Source organism: Psittacula echo (assembly GCF_963264785.1).
Source record: "Psittacula echo genome assembly, chromosome: 4".
NCBI classification, from domain to species: domain Eukaryota; kingdom Metazoa; phylum Chordata; class Aves; order Psittaciformes; family Psittacidae; genus Psittacula; species Psittacula echo.
Window position 1 is genome coordinate 36939324 of NC_137738.1, and position 16395 is coordinate 36955718.

General features: G+C 44.4%; 1 protein-coding gene across 1 annotated transcript; it reads right to left on the reverse strand.

The window, feature by feature from the left end:
* Nucleotides 1-4583: 4583 nt before the first annotated feature.
* Nucleotides 4584-15575, reverse strand: PNLDC1 (PARN like ribonuclease domain containing exonuclease 1). Its single transcript, XM_080615487.1, has 17 exons — nucleotides 15135-15575; nucleotides 13838-13871; nucleotides 13594-13717; nucleotides 12803-12891; nucleotides 12413-12513; nucleotides 11726-11805; nucleotides 10629-10766; nucleotides 9710-9779; nucleotides 9370-9455; nucleotides 9097-9152; nucleotides 7967-8031; nucleotides 7086-7139; nucleotides 6831-6873; nucleotides 6169-6268; nucleotides 5542-5717; nucleotides 5280-5378; nucleotides 4584-4717 (listed from the first exon to the last, which is right to left on the reverse strand). The coding sequence occupies exons 1-17, from the start codon at nucleotides 15337-15339 to the stop codon at nucleotides 4645-4647; spliced, it is 1593 nt and encodes a 530-aa protein (XP_080471613.1). The 5' UTR covers nucleotides 15340-15575; the 3' UTR covers nucleotides 4584-4644.
* Between the last annotated feature and the right edge of the window lie 820 nt (nucleotides 15576-16395).

Below are 16395 nucleotides of genomic sequence, written 5' to 3' on the forward strand. Positions count from 1 at the left end.
TCTCCAGTGCTTTGCGCAGCAGCAGCAGCCCTGCCTCCTGCTCAGTGTGACCCCGCCATGGGCCAGCAGCCACCAACAGACATGATTGATTCCTGCAGCAGTGACACTCAGTAGGGAGTGCATGTGGAATCAGAGGTGCCAGCCAGACTGTACAAGTGTTTGGGAGTCTGAAGCTGGTGACAGGTGCCTGTGGGATTAGGAAAAGCATTAGCTGCCTTCCTGTCCCCCACCACTGTGCTCTTCTTCCTGCTAAGTTACAACACATGTCAGATACTCATCAGTGCAAGCTGTGGAGCAAGAGCATCTCCCCTTCCACAGGGATGCCTCTGGCTGCAGCCAGCCCCTGGACACCCTTTGCCAAGCCCCAGTCCCAGCCCATCCCCGGGAGGCTGCCCAGCTGCTGGAGGCTGCAGGACCACAGGGGAGGCCCAGGAGCCCAGCACGTCTCCTGTGGCATCAGTTCCCATGACCCAGTGGCCCTATGGAACAATTACATCAAACTACTTCAGTCCCGCATCCCAGGGGAGGGGGCAAGTTCTGAGCACTGCAGGCAGCTGTGGGAGCCTCTGGGTTTGCAGATCCTCACATTCATGTAGGAATGGCAGAGCCCATTGTATGTGTTCCATGCACAGGACAAACGAGTTCCAGTGGGTGAGTGGAAGACTGCCAGATTTGGTTACACTGGCTGCACTTATTAGCAAGCAGCTTGTTAAACAATGAGAAATTCTAGACAGCGTGAACTTTGGTAACCAACAGCTGGAGGCAAAGCAGAGATTTCTAGCAGTATCTAGAGCAAGCCTAGACCATCCTATGAGCTCTGTCTGATCACAACCACCAAGGTTTATGGGACACGTAAATTAAGTTTGTATTACTTCAAAATATGGAATGAGGATTGACAATTACTCTCTCTCTGCGTAGAAACACAGGTGAACATCAGGGATGTCAATTGGTTGGATCAGGTCCAAAATTAGAAATACTGTAGGATCTCCTCAGTTTGTGTGTGCCTGGGTGGTGTTAATAACCCATTTTCATGCACTATTGGTTGTTGTTTTTTGGCTGGCATTTAAGTGGTTGTGGTTCTGCCAGGACACCACACGTTTCTCCTGCATTGTAACCATTACCTTTTGCAGATGTCCATCTGATAGATATTTTGAAAGCAAGCCTAACTTACAGCACTGACATTAGGTTCTTTGCCAACAGACTTGCTATTGCCATTTTCTTTTAAAGCCTGGCTGCAGAAAGTCTAGGTCTATGGCTTAGCACACTTGCTCCAGAAACAGAAAGTGTCAATCACTCCTGTGTGAGGAGGCCCTTGGCTGTCCTATGCAGAGAGCCCCATCTGCATCTTGCTGGTGGTGATACATCTGTCTGTTCATCTCTACATGCTCACCTTGTTGGGGAGAAGCTGCAAGAGGATTTGACTACTTGCCTGTTAGGATGCCAATGGGAAAAACACACTTGAATCCCCCCATGCTGAGGATCCAGGTCTTGTTCCCCTGCACAAGCTGCATGGGAGCATTTCAGTATGCAGTGCCTTGCTTCACAGCGAGCAGCCCTTGCCCAAGAACCCCTCAGCGCTGCAAGTGCCCCATGCTCTGTCCCTGAAGGGGAGCACAAAGGCGCTCACACAGTGACTGAAGTACTGTTTTTGTTAAAACCACAAACTTCAGCAAGGTAGGTTTTGCAGCGAGAGAAAGCACAGGTGAGCTGGGTGAGAGACGCTGAGCATAACCTTTCCCTCATCCCCCACACATCCCAGCATTACAACTTTTCTCCACTTTTCAAGGCCTTCCACTTCACAGTGAATTCACAGCTCCTCAGGGACCTCCGGCAGAAAAGCTTCCCTTCCACGACCTCTGCCTGCACGTGTTCTCCTTCCAGTCTCCATCCTTGCTGAGCCTCTGCTTTCTGCCTGCCCCAGCTTGTGCCCTGCAATCACCGTCTTCTGTCCTGAGAGCTCCATGTGTCTCTAGGGTTAAGGCACAGATAAGGTCCTTTAAGCATAAAGAGTGTCTGAAGAAATATGGCTACAATATTTCATGCACTGCCCCCTCAATTAATCCTCCGGGAGGGGATCGCCAGTGGTGGGGATCACAGCAACCAATGGAAAAAGGCTGCTGGGAAAAGCCATAGGAAAAAGGGATATAAAACCAGAAAATAAAAGTCAGATCTACTGCTGTACATGGAGAAAAGCGCAGACATGTGTAGAGCAGGGTTTTCCCATGTTTAGGGCATACCCTTCATCAGCACACAAAGGTCTGAACCAGCTGTGGTGCTGCAATACAGCTGAAGGCATTTTGACTTGCCAGGCTACGTTGCATCAAGGAGGTGATACAAGCACTTAGCATCAGGCTGTTTCACTCAATTCATCCTGCAAGACATTTGCAACCTCACCATTCCAAGATACACCAAGGTTTTAATCTGTGATGTGTTATGAATGAATGCATAATATTAAGAAGAATCATTGAGTCACACTGTTAGAAAACACAGGAATATATGAAATTTTCTTCTATATAACAAAAATACTGTGACTTTTAAGAGAGGTAAATCCTGCTCTCTTCCAGTGCCAGTGCGTATCTGCCATATCAGCACTGAAGGCACGAGAAGCAAAAATGAAGGAATATTTAAGATAGCATTGCCTTTTCCCTGCCTTCTCCCCAGAGCACAGATGTTCTCTCAAGCCCCACATATTTAATCTTGAACACGTCAAATAAAACCCAATGTACTAAAAATCTAATTGTTTTTGGAATAGATATATTGTGATCTGCAGTGCTCCATCTGCAGGGATATACTTTCAATGCACACCTTCACAACTTGAATTCTAACGTCTTGTTTCATTGAAGGTTAGAATTTTCCTTTGAAGCCTTGCAGCTGAAGTACGAGTGTCTCACAGTACTGAGAAGCAGGTGTGCTGTAACTGCTGTGAGGGACTTTGCTGTGGTTTTGTCATTGTCTTAGGTTTGATTTTCTGAGCTGCCACTCAGCAACTTTAACCCGTCCATCTTCAGAGCCAGAATTACAAGGCAGGTTCCACCACCGTAAGCTGGCTTCACCAGAGTCAGAAGTACCATTTGCTCCTTGCAGAAGACACACAGGAACAAGCATAATCTGAACTACCTCTGATACTTTCAACTTAAACTAGTAACAATTCCCTGTTCTGGAGCAGAAGCAAGAGCTGGGGTAGTAATAGCCAGATTCACATGTTCAGGGAGACTTTACCTTGATCTGTAGCCTCTCAGAGAAACTTGCAAATCTGCTCCCACAGCTAGAAGCTGCTGATAGACTAGCTCCCAGCTATTCATTTTCTTGCGAATTGAGTGTAGTATGTCTGATTAACTGACAGATCTCTTTAAAAGGTTCCGGACAGCAAGCGATCTACACAACACACAAAGCCTGTGCTCTCCTTGACATAAAGGGAGTGCCTAATGGTGCTAAAAAGACAAAAAATCATTACAAAATAAACAGGGAGATACTTACACTGGCAACTGAAGGAACACTGTGACAGACAGCCCCATCGCTGAAGGGGTTACTATAAAGAATGAAAAAGATAATAAAAAAACCTCAGTCACTTCTCTGGCTAGGAGCTGGTTTGTGAAATCAGAGCTGTAAGCCACAAGCTCTGCAGAACTCGAGAGCCATGTCTGAAGACACGCTGCCCTTTTCTCCTGGAGAGCAGCAAACAATTAACAGTAAAGAGCACATGATGCTGGGGCACACCACAGTACTGTGCTCCTGCGCAATACCCTGCTGCTGCTTTAAGGTGGCCTGCAGCAACTCCCATCTTACAGTCAACTAAAGGCCGATTCTACACATTAGATGATCATGGGGCCCATCCCATTAGGTCTGACTGATGAAATCTGGAGACTATTATTTACAAACCATGGATCAGGAAGCTGTTTTTGAGAAGCAAATTACTAAGAAAGATTGCTGAAGAGCACAGTCCCCAGCCTGACAAATACTCCAGCTCTATCAGAGAAACTGATCAACAAAGCATGCCCCATGGTATTTTTGGATAAAGGACTGATCACATGCTGTGCACTGGAAGGAAACAGCAGTGTGTGCCAACTCACCTGACCTGGATGTATTATACAGATTGGAAGCTGATAAATTCCACTTACCTGTGTCTACCCTCAGCTATGCTGCCAATGAAAATACCTCTGCATGACACCAACAGCACTGCAGATTATTTACTACTCCCCAGCATCTTCTGTGAGCCCCAAGAGTAGTTTTTTCATCAACTCTGCTTATTTTCATTTGGCAAACAGTGACATTTCCCCTGCTTTACAACTGAAGCTAAAATAGCCTCTTTCATTTCGTAACTTCCCAAACTTCACCAGAAATGTGTTTTATGCAGCAGCACAAGCACTGGGAACAAGCTGGGGTTATGAATAGCTGTCAAGAACCAACAGAGGATCAAAGTAAATTAGTTATTGAAAGAAGCATATCTCCTTCTTCAGAGAGGACTATACTTTGAAAAAATACAACAAATTGGAAACCAGCATATCCTCTTTGAAAACACGTTCCCAAGAAAGCAATTAAACCCACCATTGATAGCTTTTCTTTAATCATAATTTATTGAACGCAGTGAAACAAAACAAACCATAGACAAACACAAGAAGTTCCTCATGTCACATCTGTAAGACTTTAGAACAAGCAGCGAGGAGCTCCTCCAAGTACAAAGGCCAAGAGAGACCACAGTGCCACAACACTAGAGACTCTAAAGGGCAAGAATAATAAAATGCTGTTAGGCTACTTGTACTTAGGGCTTAATTTTGTTCTTACTAAGCACTGAGATTGTTTTCCAAACTGTGTCAGGCCAGAAGTTCACCCTGCATGACCACTGCTGTCACCACCTCACGAGAGGGGTGCACCTGAAATCTAGAATCCTCTCCTACTATAGAACTGTCAACTCTGCTGTAAAAAAGGAAAACCACATCCATCCCACCCCTGGGAGACTCTCCCTCTCTCTCCTCAAGCTTCTTAGAGCCAGTATTACAACTACGGATCATTAAGATAACCCTCTGTCCGTAATAACAGCACATACATAGTTTTGTGCTATCTATGGGGTAACATTCCCTAGTTAATCTGGATGAGGAAGTGCAGTTGCCCAGGGCTGAAAGCTCACAAGTCAGCAAGCAAATCTGCTCCTGAACCCCTTGTTCTCCTGGGAGGCTGGCAGAAGAACGCTGCACAAGAGCGCAGGCTGCTGCTGTGCCAGGGCCAGGCACCCCGAAAGGAATAATTTTCCCCTTCCGGTTCTTGTGGTGTCCGTTACTCACTGCATCAGGCAGTTCACGCCCGGAGAGTGCCTCCAGTGGCGATAGACGGAAATCCGCAGGTGAGGGTGATGTTTATAATCTCGCAGAACAAGCCTGACTCTGCAATAAAAGCAGATGTGATGAGCCGCAGCTTGCAAGGTGCTTATAACATCCCACAGCTCAGGACAGGAATCTCTTTGAGCTGTCACAACAGAGGGAGGGTGGGATGAAGGTTTGTATGAGAGAGGCTCAAGGGACAAAATAAGACTTTCCAGTCACTTACTGCTTAAATTTATTGGAAAGCAGAAGAAACTGGTTCTTTGAAAGCCGCCTGACATCAAAGCGACAAAGAGCTTTGAACTCCTGGTAAATCTCCCTTTCGTTCAGCCCTGGCCAGCCTCGAACATGGACAACCAGGAGAGGGGGATGGTGGCAGGGAACATCTTCCCCAGAAAAATTCTGGAAAATGGACAATACTGAGACATACCTGAGTTCAGAAATACTACAGAAGCACTACTGATATAAACAGGGAATATGTAAAACATGGCACATAAATAAGACAGGTTCTACAACACAGCTGCTGCTGCTGTAAGATAATGTTTCTTTTGTCTCAGGATTCTTTTAAACGTCAGTCATAAAAGCAAACAGTCACCATTAATAAGTACCCACAAGAGAATCAGCAAACTAAGCGGACTAATGCCATCTTAGAGGATAGCAATATAAATATATTTCACAAAGCTGAAATTCAGCTCAGTTGCCATTTTGAAAGGCCAGTTGTGTCACTTGTATGACAGCTTCTGCCAAAGTGGGCCCAGGCACTGGTGGATTTTTCTCCTCTAATGAAGCCATCAACTAGGCTACTGACCTACGCACCACCCAAACTGGTCACAGACCTGCCATTCATACGCACAATGCTTGAAACACCACCTCGGATGAAATTCACTTTGTTCAGGTGCTCAGCTAACACGGAGAGATACTGAGGGAAAGAGGGATCAGCCTCCACTGCACCGCTACATCAGAAAACAAAATGGAACAGAGGTTTGTTTCTCCAGTGCTGCACAGCGTCTCTGGAGCAAGCGCTCCCAAAGCAGCTCTTTAACTAGTGACAAAACAGGTGTTTCAGACCTTGGGATCCTGTACAGAAGCCAAACAGCTGCAAGCAAGGGAAGGGATTTGAAAAGTTGCCTCTTAAGAACTTAACTGAAGGCACTGAATCACACAGATATCAAAAATGGAAACTAATGGAAAATGATTTGACCCTTACCCAAGTGAACTAAACTCAAGACAGCCAGTTCAAGGGTAAAGGGGTCACAGTGCCATTTCCCAACCTCCAGGCCACCGCATGGCCCTTGATTTAATTTTTAAAATGTCAGCTTTGACATAAAGCTACTACTTTCAGATATATAAAATAAAAATCTAATTAGGACAGTGACATTTCCAGTAACACTTTCTCTCATCCAAAAGGAAAGCCAGCCTTCAAAACAAAAAGTCAGCCAGAGCAGACTGGCGACTCTTTCCCATAGGACCCATCCATGTAACGCAATTTTCAGTAAGCATTTAAACATCACTCACTCTGTGGATGTGCACAGTAGCAAATGGGCTGACTTCAGAAGAACTAGGAGGAGGAATAATGAGGTGGTATTAGAACAAAGCTAGAGACATAACTAAACAAACAGAAAGCAAAAACTCACTGAAGTGCAGCTAAGTTACTAAGAGCAACAGACTCTCTATAAACAAGTATTTCTTAGCATGCAATGGAGCTGCAGAGCAGGAAAGGTATTTCTGAGTCCCAACACAAACTGAAGAGGTGTTGAAGAGGCATTTTACCTGAACCACAGAGAAATGCATCATAGCCTGCCTCGTGAGGTGATTTCTTCTCAGCTGTAAGTGCCCAACAAAACCAAAAAGAGTGAATACCTTTAGCACACTGTGGAAACTGCCCCACTGCAGAGTCTTAACATTCATAAGATCCACTCTTTGGTTTTGGAGTTGCATCCTCCTACCCTCAGCTCTGTTTCCTTCCTCACCTTGAGATCTTTACACCCTATAGAAAGTCTATGCTTCTACCATGCATTTTAAAGTTATACCAACAAAAAGGCAGCAGTTACATGAATACCTGAAAAGCTTAGCAAGATGCACATTAGAAACTTTTATGAAGATCTAAACTGTTGCATGTGTTATCAATGCCATGGTAAGCATTTCAAAACACAAGGAGGCCTTGTGCTGCCAGAAGTCAAGAAATGCCTGCCTTGCAGGCAGTATCACACCACGTACTGAACACAGTCTCCTGCACACACAGCACCACTAACCCTGCACATGAGCCACCAAGCTCCTGCAACTTCCCAGGACTTCCTTGCCATTAACTCCCATTATTGTCCAGTCTAGGACCACAGTTTTCAGCCTCCCCTCACCCCTTAGAAGGGCTATTGATGCTTCACACCCACAAGTCAGGCTCAGTTCAACCCAACTTAGTGTAAATGCCATCTGTGCTAGCAGGACCATGGAAGCCTGCCCCGCATTACCCTCGGCAGCTACCAGAGATACACAGAACACTTTGGGAGTCCAGGCTTTGGGTCTGGACAAAAATGTGTATGTGCAAATTCAGGCAGGCATACTGGCACTCACTCATGGTTTGCACATGAACATCCAGACTGTAAAACAAACCCCTTTTTAGCTACCTGACTTTGAAGACTTGCTTAAAAACATACCATATCTTGAGCAGTCACTTGCAAGAGCTATCTCAGGGCACATTGAATCCTTGGGATTTGGGTTGCTGCTGAAGACAAGTGGATGTGTAAGATATTTTTCTTTCTTCAGTATGTTAGAGACAAGTTAGTGTTCTCTAATGAGCCATGGCTTCATTTCAGGGAAAGCTACTGAAGACTTTAAAAGGGACTTTGTCAGCATCCTGTGAAAAGGCTAAAAGATACTTAGATGAATAGTATCTACCAGTTTTCTTCCTGAAAACTAACTCCTAAACATTTCGTCACTCTCTTCCCACAGTCAAATCTTCTAAGAAGCAAATTTGCTGCAACTGCATGCAAAAAAATGTGATCAGAACAAAAAAAAAAAAAAAAAAAAAAAAAACACAAAGGAAAACTCCAAGGAAAGGGATTAAGTAGACAGTCCTATTTCAGTGGGGAACTCCAGAAGATAGATTAATAAACAGATATCCACAGAATGACTGAAATAAAAGAAAGAACAAGCAAGCATAAGACCTCTGAGAATCTTCAGTCTGAAAACAAATACACACACACACACACAAAAAAAAAACCCAAACCTACAAACCCACCTCAGAATCACAGCACTTTTTTCATAAGCACTAATTTTACATCTCCTTCTTAGGAGTAAACAGGCAAAATAAGAGAGAACTCTACCACATCACAGCTAAACTCATGAGATATGCTATTTGCTATTGTGCTCCATTTAAACATTTATTTAGTTACTGCTTTGGGATCAGTGCAGCCCTTTTTTGGGAGCTGGCATTTGAAATCGGGGTGTATTTTCAGAGAACTGAAAATCACTCATTCATTTCATAACACAACATAAGCAACATCCAGCTCCAAAGTTGTATGTACGGATATCTTCAAGGTAAACTTGTGACCAATGAGTTAATGGTGGTATGATACCAGAAGTGACTTAGAACATATAATTTACTCCACAATTACTTTATAAGAAAAGATGTGCAAATATTTTGCTTTTAAATTTAGAAAAACAAGAAACCAGCTGGAAAACATGTGGCAGGAGGGAAAGTATGAACATATGAAATTCCTGACTTAGAAATATCTTTCCCAAGAAAACAAAGGGTTTGCTAAAGGCCTTATAGCCCACCACTTACCTGCACAAAACTGCATACACCTCCATAAGACTAGATACCCGAGGAAACTGACATTTCTATAAGACAAGAACATGTTAGAAAACCAATCAAGACAGACCTCGTAGTAAGTGAACTCATTTGCTGTTACTGCCAATTCATCAAATGAGATCTAAAATCAGAATGTCTCAGGGCAACAGAGAACAGTTCTGTAACCACAGGACACTAAGACAAGACATCCTCTCTTCTGGGTGAAGACAAGCTTTAATTCTAAACCAAAAGACCTTTCCATCTCACCTTCCATATGGATTTTGTTACAGTCTTGGTGTCTATTATGACAGGAAACAGGTTGTGAATATTCCTTTTAAACTCCTCATAGCTTTCTGAAAGCAAAACGCATGTGGAGAAAGAAATCATAAAACACTGGGGAAAAGCCAATGGTATTGCAAATGAATAAGAGAGGTGAAGTCAGAGAAATAGTGCACCACTCCAGCAGTTAAGAGCTCAGAAGAGGCAACTAGTGCTGCTACTTGCTAAGCGCTGTGGGTGGCTGGGGTGATGAGCTGCCATTGTGCTTACTGTCCCATCCCCACTGCAAAGGCAGCAGCCTAGGGAGAGCAGCTATGTGTAGCATTACCTGGAAGGGGCTTGTAGAACTTGTCATGAAGATGCATAAGGTCCATGAGCATGTTGTGTCCCACCAGAGGCTACAGGAAAAACAAACATAACAGCCCATTGGAGCATATTTTTGAAGAGAGCTCTGAGATAACCAACTTTAGACATGCTCAGCAGGCTCCAATGCTCAAAGGACTACTGCTTTCAGGAGACCAGACCTATTGACTCTCTGAGGAGGGTGTTTTTTCAGCAGGCATTCTATTTTTAGTGGATGTAAGGAGCTAGGTGGATTCTCAGTTCAGCAGAGCACTGGTAAAATCTTCCATCAATCAAATTTATAGGCTCACCCACAAGGAGAGGTACAGCCTATGCACATCATCCATAGTCTCTTGAAGCTGAAATTCATTTAATAATCTCCATACAGAACATAACAATTGCCACATGTAATCACACCAATGGTCCAGTAAACTAATTTGTCACATGCTGAAAAGCATAACTTGCCCAAAAGGCAAGAATCTGCTCCAGTTTCTTCGATGGTGACTCATGCTGTATAACACAAGGATTTTTAACATTGCAGACTCCTGCATTTTCTCAAGTGAAGCAAGAACCACATTGCAAGAATGGGTTCTGGCTCCCTCTACCCTGGCTGCATTTGGTCTGCAGGAGGAGTAGAAAAGTAACAGGGAATAATAATTGTGTTTGGATCCACAATTATGAGCATGCTTTGGGAGTGGGACCTGGTCAGTAAGATGTAGTGTTTAATAGTCTTTTTTTCTCAACATGACTGCAATCTAAGAATTCATCTCAGTTTTACTGACAAGAGAATGATCACACTGAATTACTTGAGTCATTTAATGCAAATTACTACTTTATCTTCTATCATCCTTCTACATCCACCAAAAACAGAGCTAAAAAGTGACAATAGGGATAAGCCATTTTACCTTCTTGGCTTGAACAAGTATCTGGAAGAGGTTGGTGAAGCCCCGGGCAGACAGGAGAATGAGCTCCTTCTGGCAGCAGTCATAAGGAGAGTTCTCCAGAAGCTGGCGACGCTGGGGACTCACTTTTTTCACCATTACCTGAAAAGAGCAGTCATTTGGTATCCCAGCCTAGTGTCAGCTAGTTGCATGTACACTGCTTACTGGCATTCAGTAACACTGAGGACAGATTCAGCTTCCAGGCTACGCAGAATGAAGAGACAGTGCATCCCCTGGGACCTCAGGACTGTCGCACTTCCCTTCCTTATGGAGATCATATGGAAGCACTCCAGCAATAAAAAGGATGTCTTATTAATGCTTCTCTTGTTTAGAGGATGGTTCCTACCACAGGTTTTTCTGGAGCACAACTGATAAAATTCAGTTTAACTTGACACCAATGCAGTAAGTTCATGGCACAAAACCCAGAAATGAACAGCAATCAAAAAAACCAAACCAAGTCCCCAAAGGCTTATGCTTCAGGTGAGAAAGCTAGGTAAACCTGTCACTCTGCTAACACTGGTTACCAGACAAAGATAATGTTATTGTAAGCAACTGCCTGGTATCATACTCATACAATATTTTGAGAAGTCCACAGCCATAGGTTTAATTCAGAAAATATTGCACCAAACATAAGATAGGAATAGTTAATAGCAAAACAGCAAGACATGCAACAGACTTTCCAAAAGTCTTCAAAGCAGCTACATGGCAAAGGCAGCAAAAAGAAAACCATAATAAAAGGCTAAAACCTATACATTCTTGTGGAGATATTGAAGGAGAGATCTACCGAAGTCTGGAGACACAGAGAGGGTCCCTCCAGGAGTGCCTCAAGGACAAGTACTTCCAGCTCAAGGCATTTTGTGGCTACAGGACAAACAGATACCAAAGTTATTGTTTTCTAGATCCCTTTTCTTGGGATCCCACAATCAACACTTCCAAGACATTCCTTAGTCATTGTTTTCTCAAAGCACAAGCAACATTTCAGAGTCCCTGCAAGAATGCCAGTCCTATCAGTCTGGATAGAACCTATCTTTCCAAAAGGTCCACACACATTTCCATCTCACCTTCTTGATTCCAACAGACTGTGTCCAAACATTTTGGAGAGCCTGTCTCAGAACCAGCTGAACTTCAAGCATCTGATAGCCTGAAACCAGAGGAAAAAAAAAAAAATGCACAGTGAGAATTTCAGAAATTGCTCAGCTCCACTATAATACTCCAGAAAGCTAGCACAGGTGGTGAGTAACCTGTTTATTCCCACTGGCATACATATTTCACCATGGGGCTCCTGTTGCTCCACATATGAGGAAACTAACCTTGAAGGGAGACCTGCCTTTCCCTTCTCCAAGGCTAAGGCGGCAAACAAAAAACATATCACCCAGAATTTAAAACAAGTCAAAAGTTGTCCTGATTCAGAGCAACTACAAACTCTCCAGTTGCTGCTCTGTAGAAGCACAAAATGGAAGTTACCACGAAGCATGCTCCAAGCACCTAGACATGCATTGCTCCTAGAGAAAGAACCACTGTCCCAACGGAGCAGAAAACCAGAGCCCAGAGATGAATGCCTGAAGGAACTGAGGTGTAGACAGGGGAACAAGAGATTTAAAGGCGGGATGGGCACTGGTGCTTTCCCTCTCAACAGAGCAGTTTAACAGAACAGGCAGCAAAGGACAGTAGCAGCCCCAGAGGTTCAGGAGAAGCGATGAAGCCACACAGAGCCCACAGGTGCCTAAGGGAGGCACCTTGTTTCATACCACTCAGATCCTGCAGAATCATAGTCTCTTCTTCCTCTGCTTCAGCTATCCAACAGGTCACTTCATCAATAGCTTTCTTCAGCACATCCCTGTCCAGAGTACTAGAGCAGGACCAGGAGGAAAGAGGCATAGTTTGAGAAAAAACCTCTTTACAGATGGAGCCTTGTACCTTGCTGTGGGAATGCAAAAGCATCATTTAACAACAGCCACCCAAATTCTCCAGACTGTATCCTGTGATCTCAACCTTCCTTCAGAGAGACCACAGCATGCTAGAACAGCTACAGCAAGGCATTTGGGCCAATAGCCTTTAATATTTCTACAAAAGGTGATTTGAGTGAAGGTGAACTGCCAACACAGTACTGAGGAGCCACCTCTCTGAGTGGCACTCACCTGCTCACTTTCCTGCTACCCTCTAAGAGATGCTGGTGAAGGATCTTCTCTTGTGCCTCATTCATATATGGGATTCCATCTTTGAGGAACTGAAGGGTGGAAAAAACGCCAGGTTGGTTATTCTCCCCTGGACTTTCTTGTAGTAAATTAGAGAATAGCAGCTGAGCCAGGTTCAAAACTGGCATACACTTGGGTGATGCAGATGTTCCTCATTCTCAGACTATCTTCTCCAAAAATACGAACTGTAAGTAATCCAAGCTGCATTCTTACATAAAGGAACACATGTTTATTTATGGAGGGAAGGATTTTTGTTAACTGGAATCATTTTTTTCTGCTCTGCTTTTACCTTTCCTTCAGTGAGATACTTCAAGTGTTGAAATACCACAATACTTCCAAAACTGCTAAACAGTGCTCTTAAGTGATGACACAGTCTAATTTTTATGAGAAATGTGGCAATACCTAAAAAGCAGATAAACCAAGACTTCCCTATCTTCAGTGCTAGTAAAGACTCCCCCTGAGGTGAGTTTAGTAAGTCTTCAGATCACCAGAGACAAGTTTTCTTTTTTTGAGGGAAATGTCTTAGCCTGACAAAGATGAGGTTATTGCCTCTATGGCAGTTCAGAAAAACAAGCACATACTCTCTCTGTTGATAATGAACCTACCCATGCATTCATACTTTAGCAAGGTCCCATTTACCCCAGAAATGTAGCATTTAGGGATATTAATCCTGATTTCTCCTGTAATCGCACAGACTTCCTCTGTTCTAGATTTCTGGCAGAGAGATTACATACCTTATTATAGTCAAAGCCATAATGAGACAGGAACTGAATGCTAGATGCAGAGAGGGTGAATTCGACATCCGTAACCCCCCATGTTGAGGGAAAGAGAAAGAAGTTGTATGAATGCACCACATACCTACAATGAAAAGAAAAATCTCTCTAGAAAATTGTTACTGGAAGTAACTCCTCCCAAGAGAGAGAATAAAATCTCAACTGCACTGTCTTCATTGTAACAGAAAACTGCTTTTTAACTTACTTGTTTGAACTTTCATTTGAGAATATTGCCAGCCCTGCAAGAGAGAAACCTCTGTTGAGATGGCAATGTTTAGCTGGATGTCTTGCAGATTAGGTAAGGGATGTGGGGATCCCCTGATGGAGTACACGTTTTCCATTCACTAATGGCACAGTGCAAATCATTAACAGCTTTAACCGCCAGGCCACTCCCCAGCTCCCTGAGAGCTGAACAAGGGACAAGCTTTTAGTGCTAAGTGGGAAAAGGAGTAAAGTCCGATTAAATAGCAAATAGATTGAGCAATGGATGAGAAGAGATGATTTGGTGATGAAAATCTCCAACTATGTATACACAGGTCTGTGGGTCCAACTACACTACAGAAGCATTTGGAAGGAGCTAGGCACCACAAAGGACAGAAACATTGTTTTTACTACTTAGGCTTTGGGGGTTGGGTTTATTAGTTTGTTTGGTTGGGGTTATTTCCCTATTATTCCCCAAGAAACACACTAGTGGTAGGACAAAGGGTAACACCTTTAAACTGAAAGAGTGTAGATTTAGATTAGATATTAAGAAGAAATTCTTTACTATGAGGCTGGTGAGACACTGGAACAGGTTGCCCAGAGAAGCTGTGGCGGCCCCATCACTGGTAATGTTCAAGGCCAGGTTGGACAGGGCTTGGAGCAACCTGGTCTACTGTAAGGTGTCCCTTCCCATGGCAGAGGGTTTGGAACTGGGCGAGCTTTAAGGTGCCTTCCAACCCAAACCATTCAGTGATTCTATGAAGATCTTACATATCCTAAAGCTTTGAACAATATTTTAAACAGTTTTGGAGCTGATTTCTTGACCTCTAACTGGTTCTTAACTGCCAATAACCATCTACCACCACTACAGGACCATTCTTGTTTGTTTGTTTGTTTGTTGGGGGGGGGGTATTATTTTAGGAATATAGAAATACTAGCCTTCACTTTCCTCTGATAGTCTCCCTACTCATACACTATATCAAATGACACAACTTTGAACAGGAGCTCCTGTCATCTACTTCTTGATTGCATCCTCTGTTTTAAAAGCCCTGTATTAGTACCTGCAATCTTTAAATATTAACTTTAGACAAGTAAAAAATATATGGCCCACCTGGGTTTATGTTATTTACAATATTAAAAAGGTGATAATATTAAATACCAGAAGGGGGGAATGCAGCAAACAAATGTCTCTGTAAGGAGTGAATTAAGACCAGAGCTACTCGCAGGGCCTGACAGCTGGCAAAAGGCCAGTTACCACTGAGATCTCAGGAGGTTATTGTCTGTGTCAGAACAGCACTTACCAAGCTGAGTAACGGTGAAGTGCTGCACACTCTGCTTGGCCTTCAGGTACCGCTCCACAGGGGAATCAAACAGGCTAGGAACAGAACCAGAACTGGGGGAAAGAGTGTGGAAACAAGGCTTGCAACACATAGGTAGCTCACACAGAGCTAGAGCAGCAAGCATCCCTCTCATTTGAAGTCTAGCAGCTTTACCTGAGCTTGTCATTTTGTAGGGAAGCTGAGTATAAGCCAGTAAACTCCATATCAAAGGCTGTTGAGGTAGAAAGAACACACACACACAAAAAAAACACTATACATCAAAATGAAGCATGTGTTTCACCAGCATCAGAACAAGGATCTCCAAAACATCTCTCTTCACCGTAACCTCTGTGTGAAGAAATCTCCTGCTCCCTCATCCCAGTGACAGAACGAGGGACAGGATCACTCACACCACCTCCTCACCCTCTGGATTATACCTCCGTAACTAACACCCCAAGCTGCCCAACCAACACCAGAGAGCTCACTTTCCAACCTCTGCTGCACCGCTTTAAAACAAACAGTGCACAGCAGCGCCATTGTCTGCTGAAATACACCTCAGTACCCGCGCCCCTTCGGCCGGGCCCCGGGCCGGGCAGGAGCTGCTCAGCGGGGCTGAGGGTACTGGTACGAGCCGGCAGGACCCCTCGCACCCCAGCTCACCCAGGAAGGCCGCTCGGCGGACACGGCCCCTCAGGCTTGGAAGGCTCCGCCCGAAGTCGGCCGCCCCCACGTCCATGATACCCTCCGCGCTGCCCCGGCCTACGGGTGGCCTTAAAATAAAGGGGAAGGCAGCGCCCCTCGGTACGGGAGTGGCGATGAGGGGGCCGGGCAGAGCATAGGCAGCTGGCGAGGCGCGGCTACAGCGAACAGGTGGGTAGATTCGGCTGAGGAGCCATTCCGCAGGGCCTGGCTCCTAGGGAAAGCAGACATGGCTCCTGTTGGCACCCTCATTCTCCAGAAATAAAGATCGCACAAAGGCTATCACTGCCTATGCGCTATTAGATATTATGAAACAGCACCAACTAAGAAGACTTGCTGGAGCAGGTCTAGAGAAGGACAATGAAGCTGGCAAAGGGTCTAGAGAACAAGTGTTATGAGGAACAGTTGAGGGAATGGGGGCTGTTTAGTCTGGAAAAGGTTCAGGTGGGAACTTATCACTCTCTACAACTACCTGACAGGAGGTTGTACTGACGTGGGGGTCAGTCTCTTCTCCCACGTAACAAGTGATAAGACAGGGGAGGTT

Excerpts from the sequence above, each read along its gene's own strand:
- PNLDC1 (XM_080615487.1), bottom strand. The coding sequence starts at position 15,339 with ATGACAAGCTCAGGTAAAGCTGCTAGACTTCAAATGAGAGGGATGCTT. Across the intron at positions 8,032-9,096 it reads GTGTATGCAGTTTTGTGCAG|CAACCCAAATCCCAAGGATT; the intron begins GTAAGTGGTGGG and ends TGTCTTCAGCAG. Across the intron at positions 5,718-6,168 it reads GAGGTGGTGTTTCAAGCATT|AATTTTTCTGGGGAAGATGT; the intron begins GTGCGTATGAAT and ends TCCATTTTCCAG.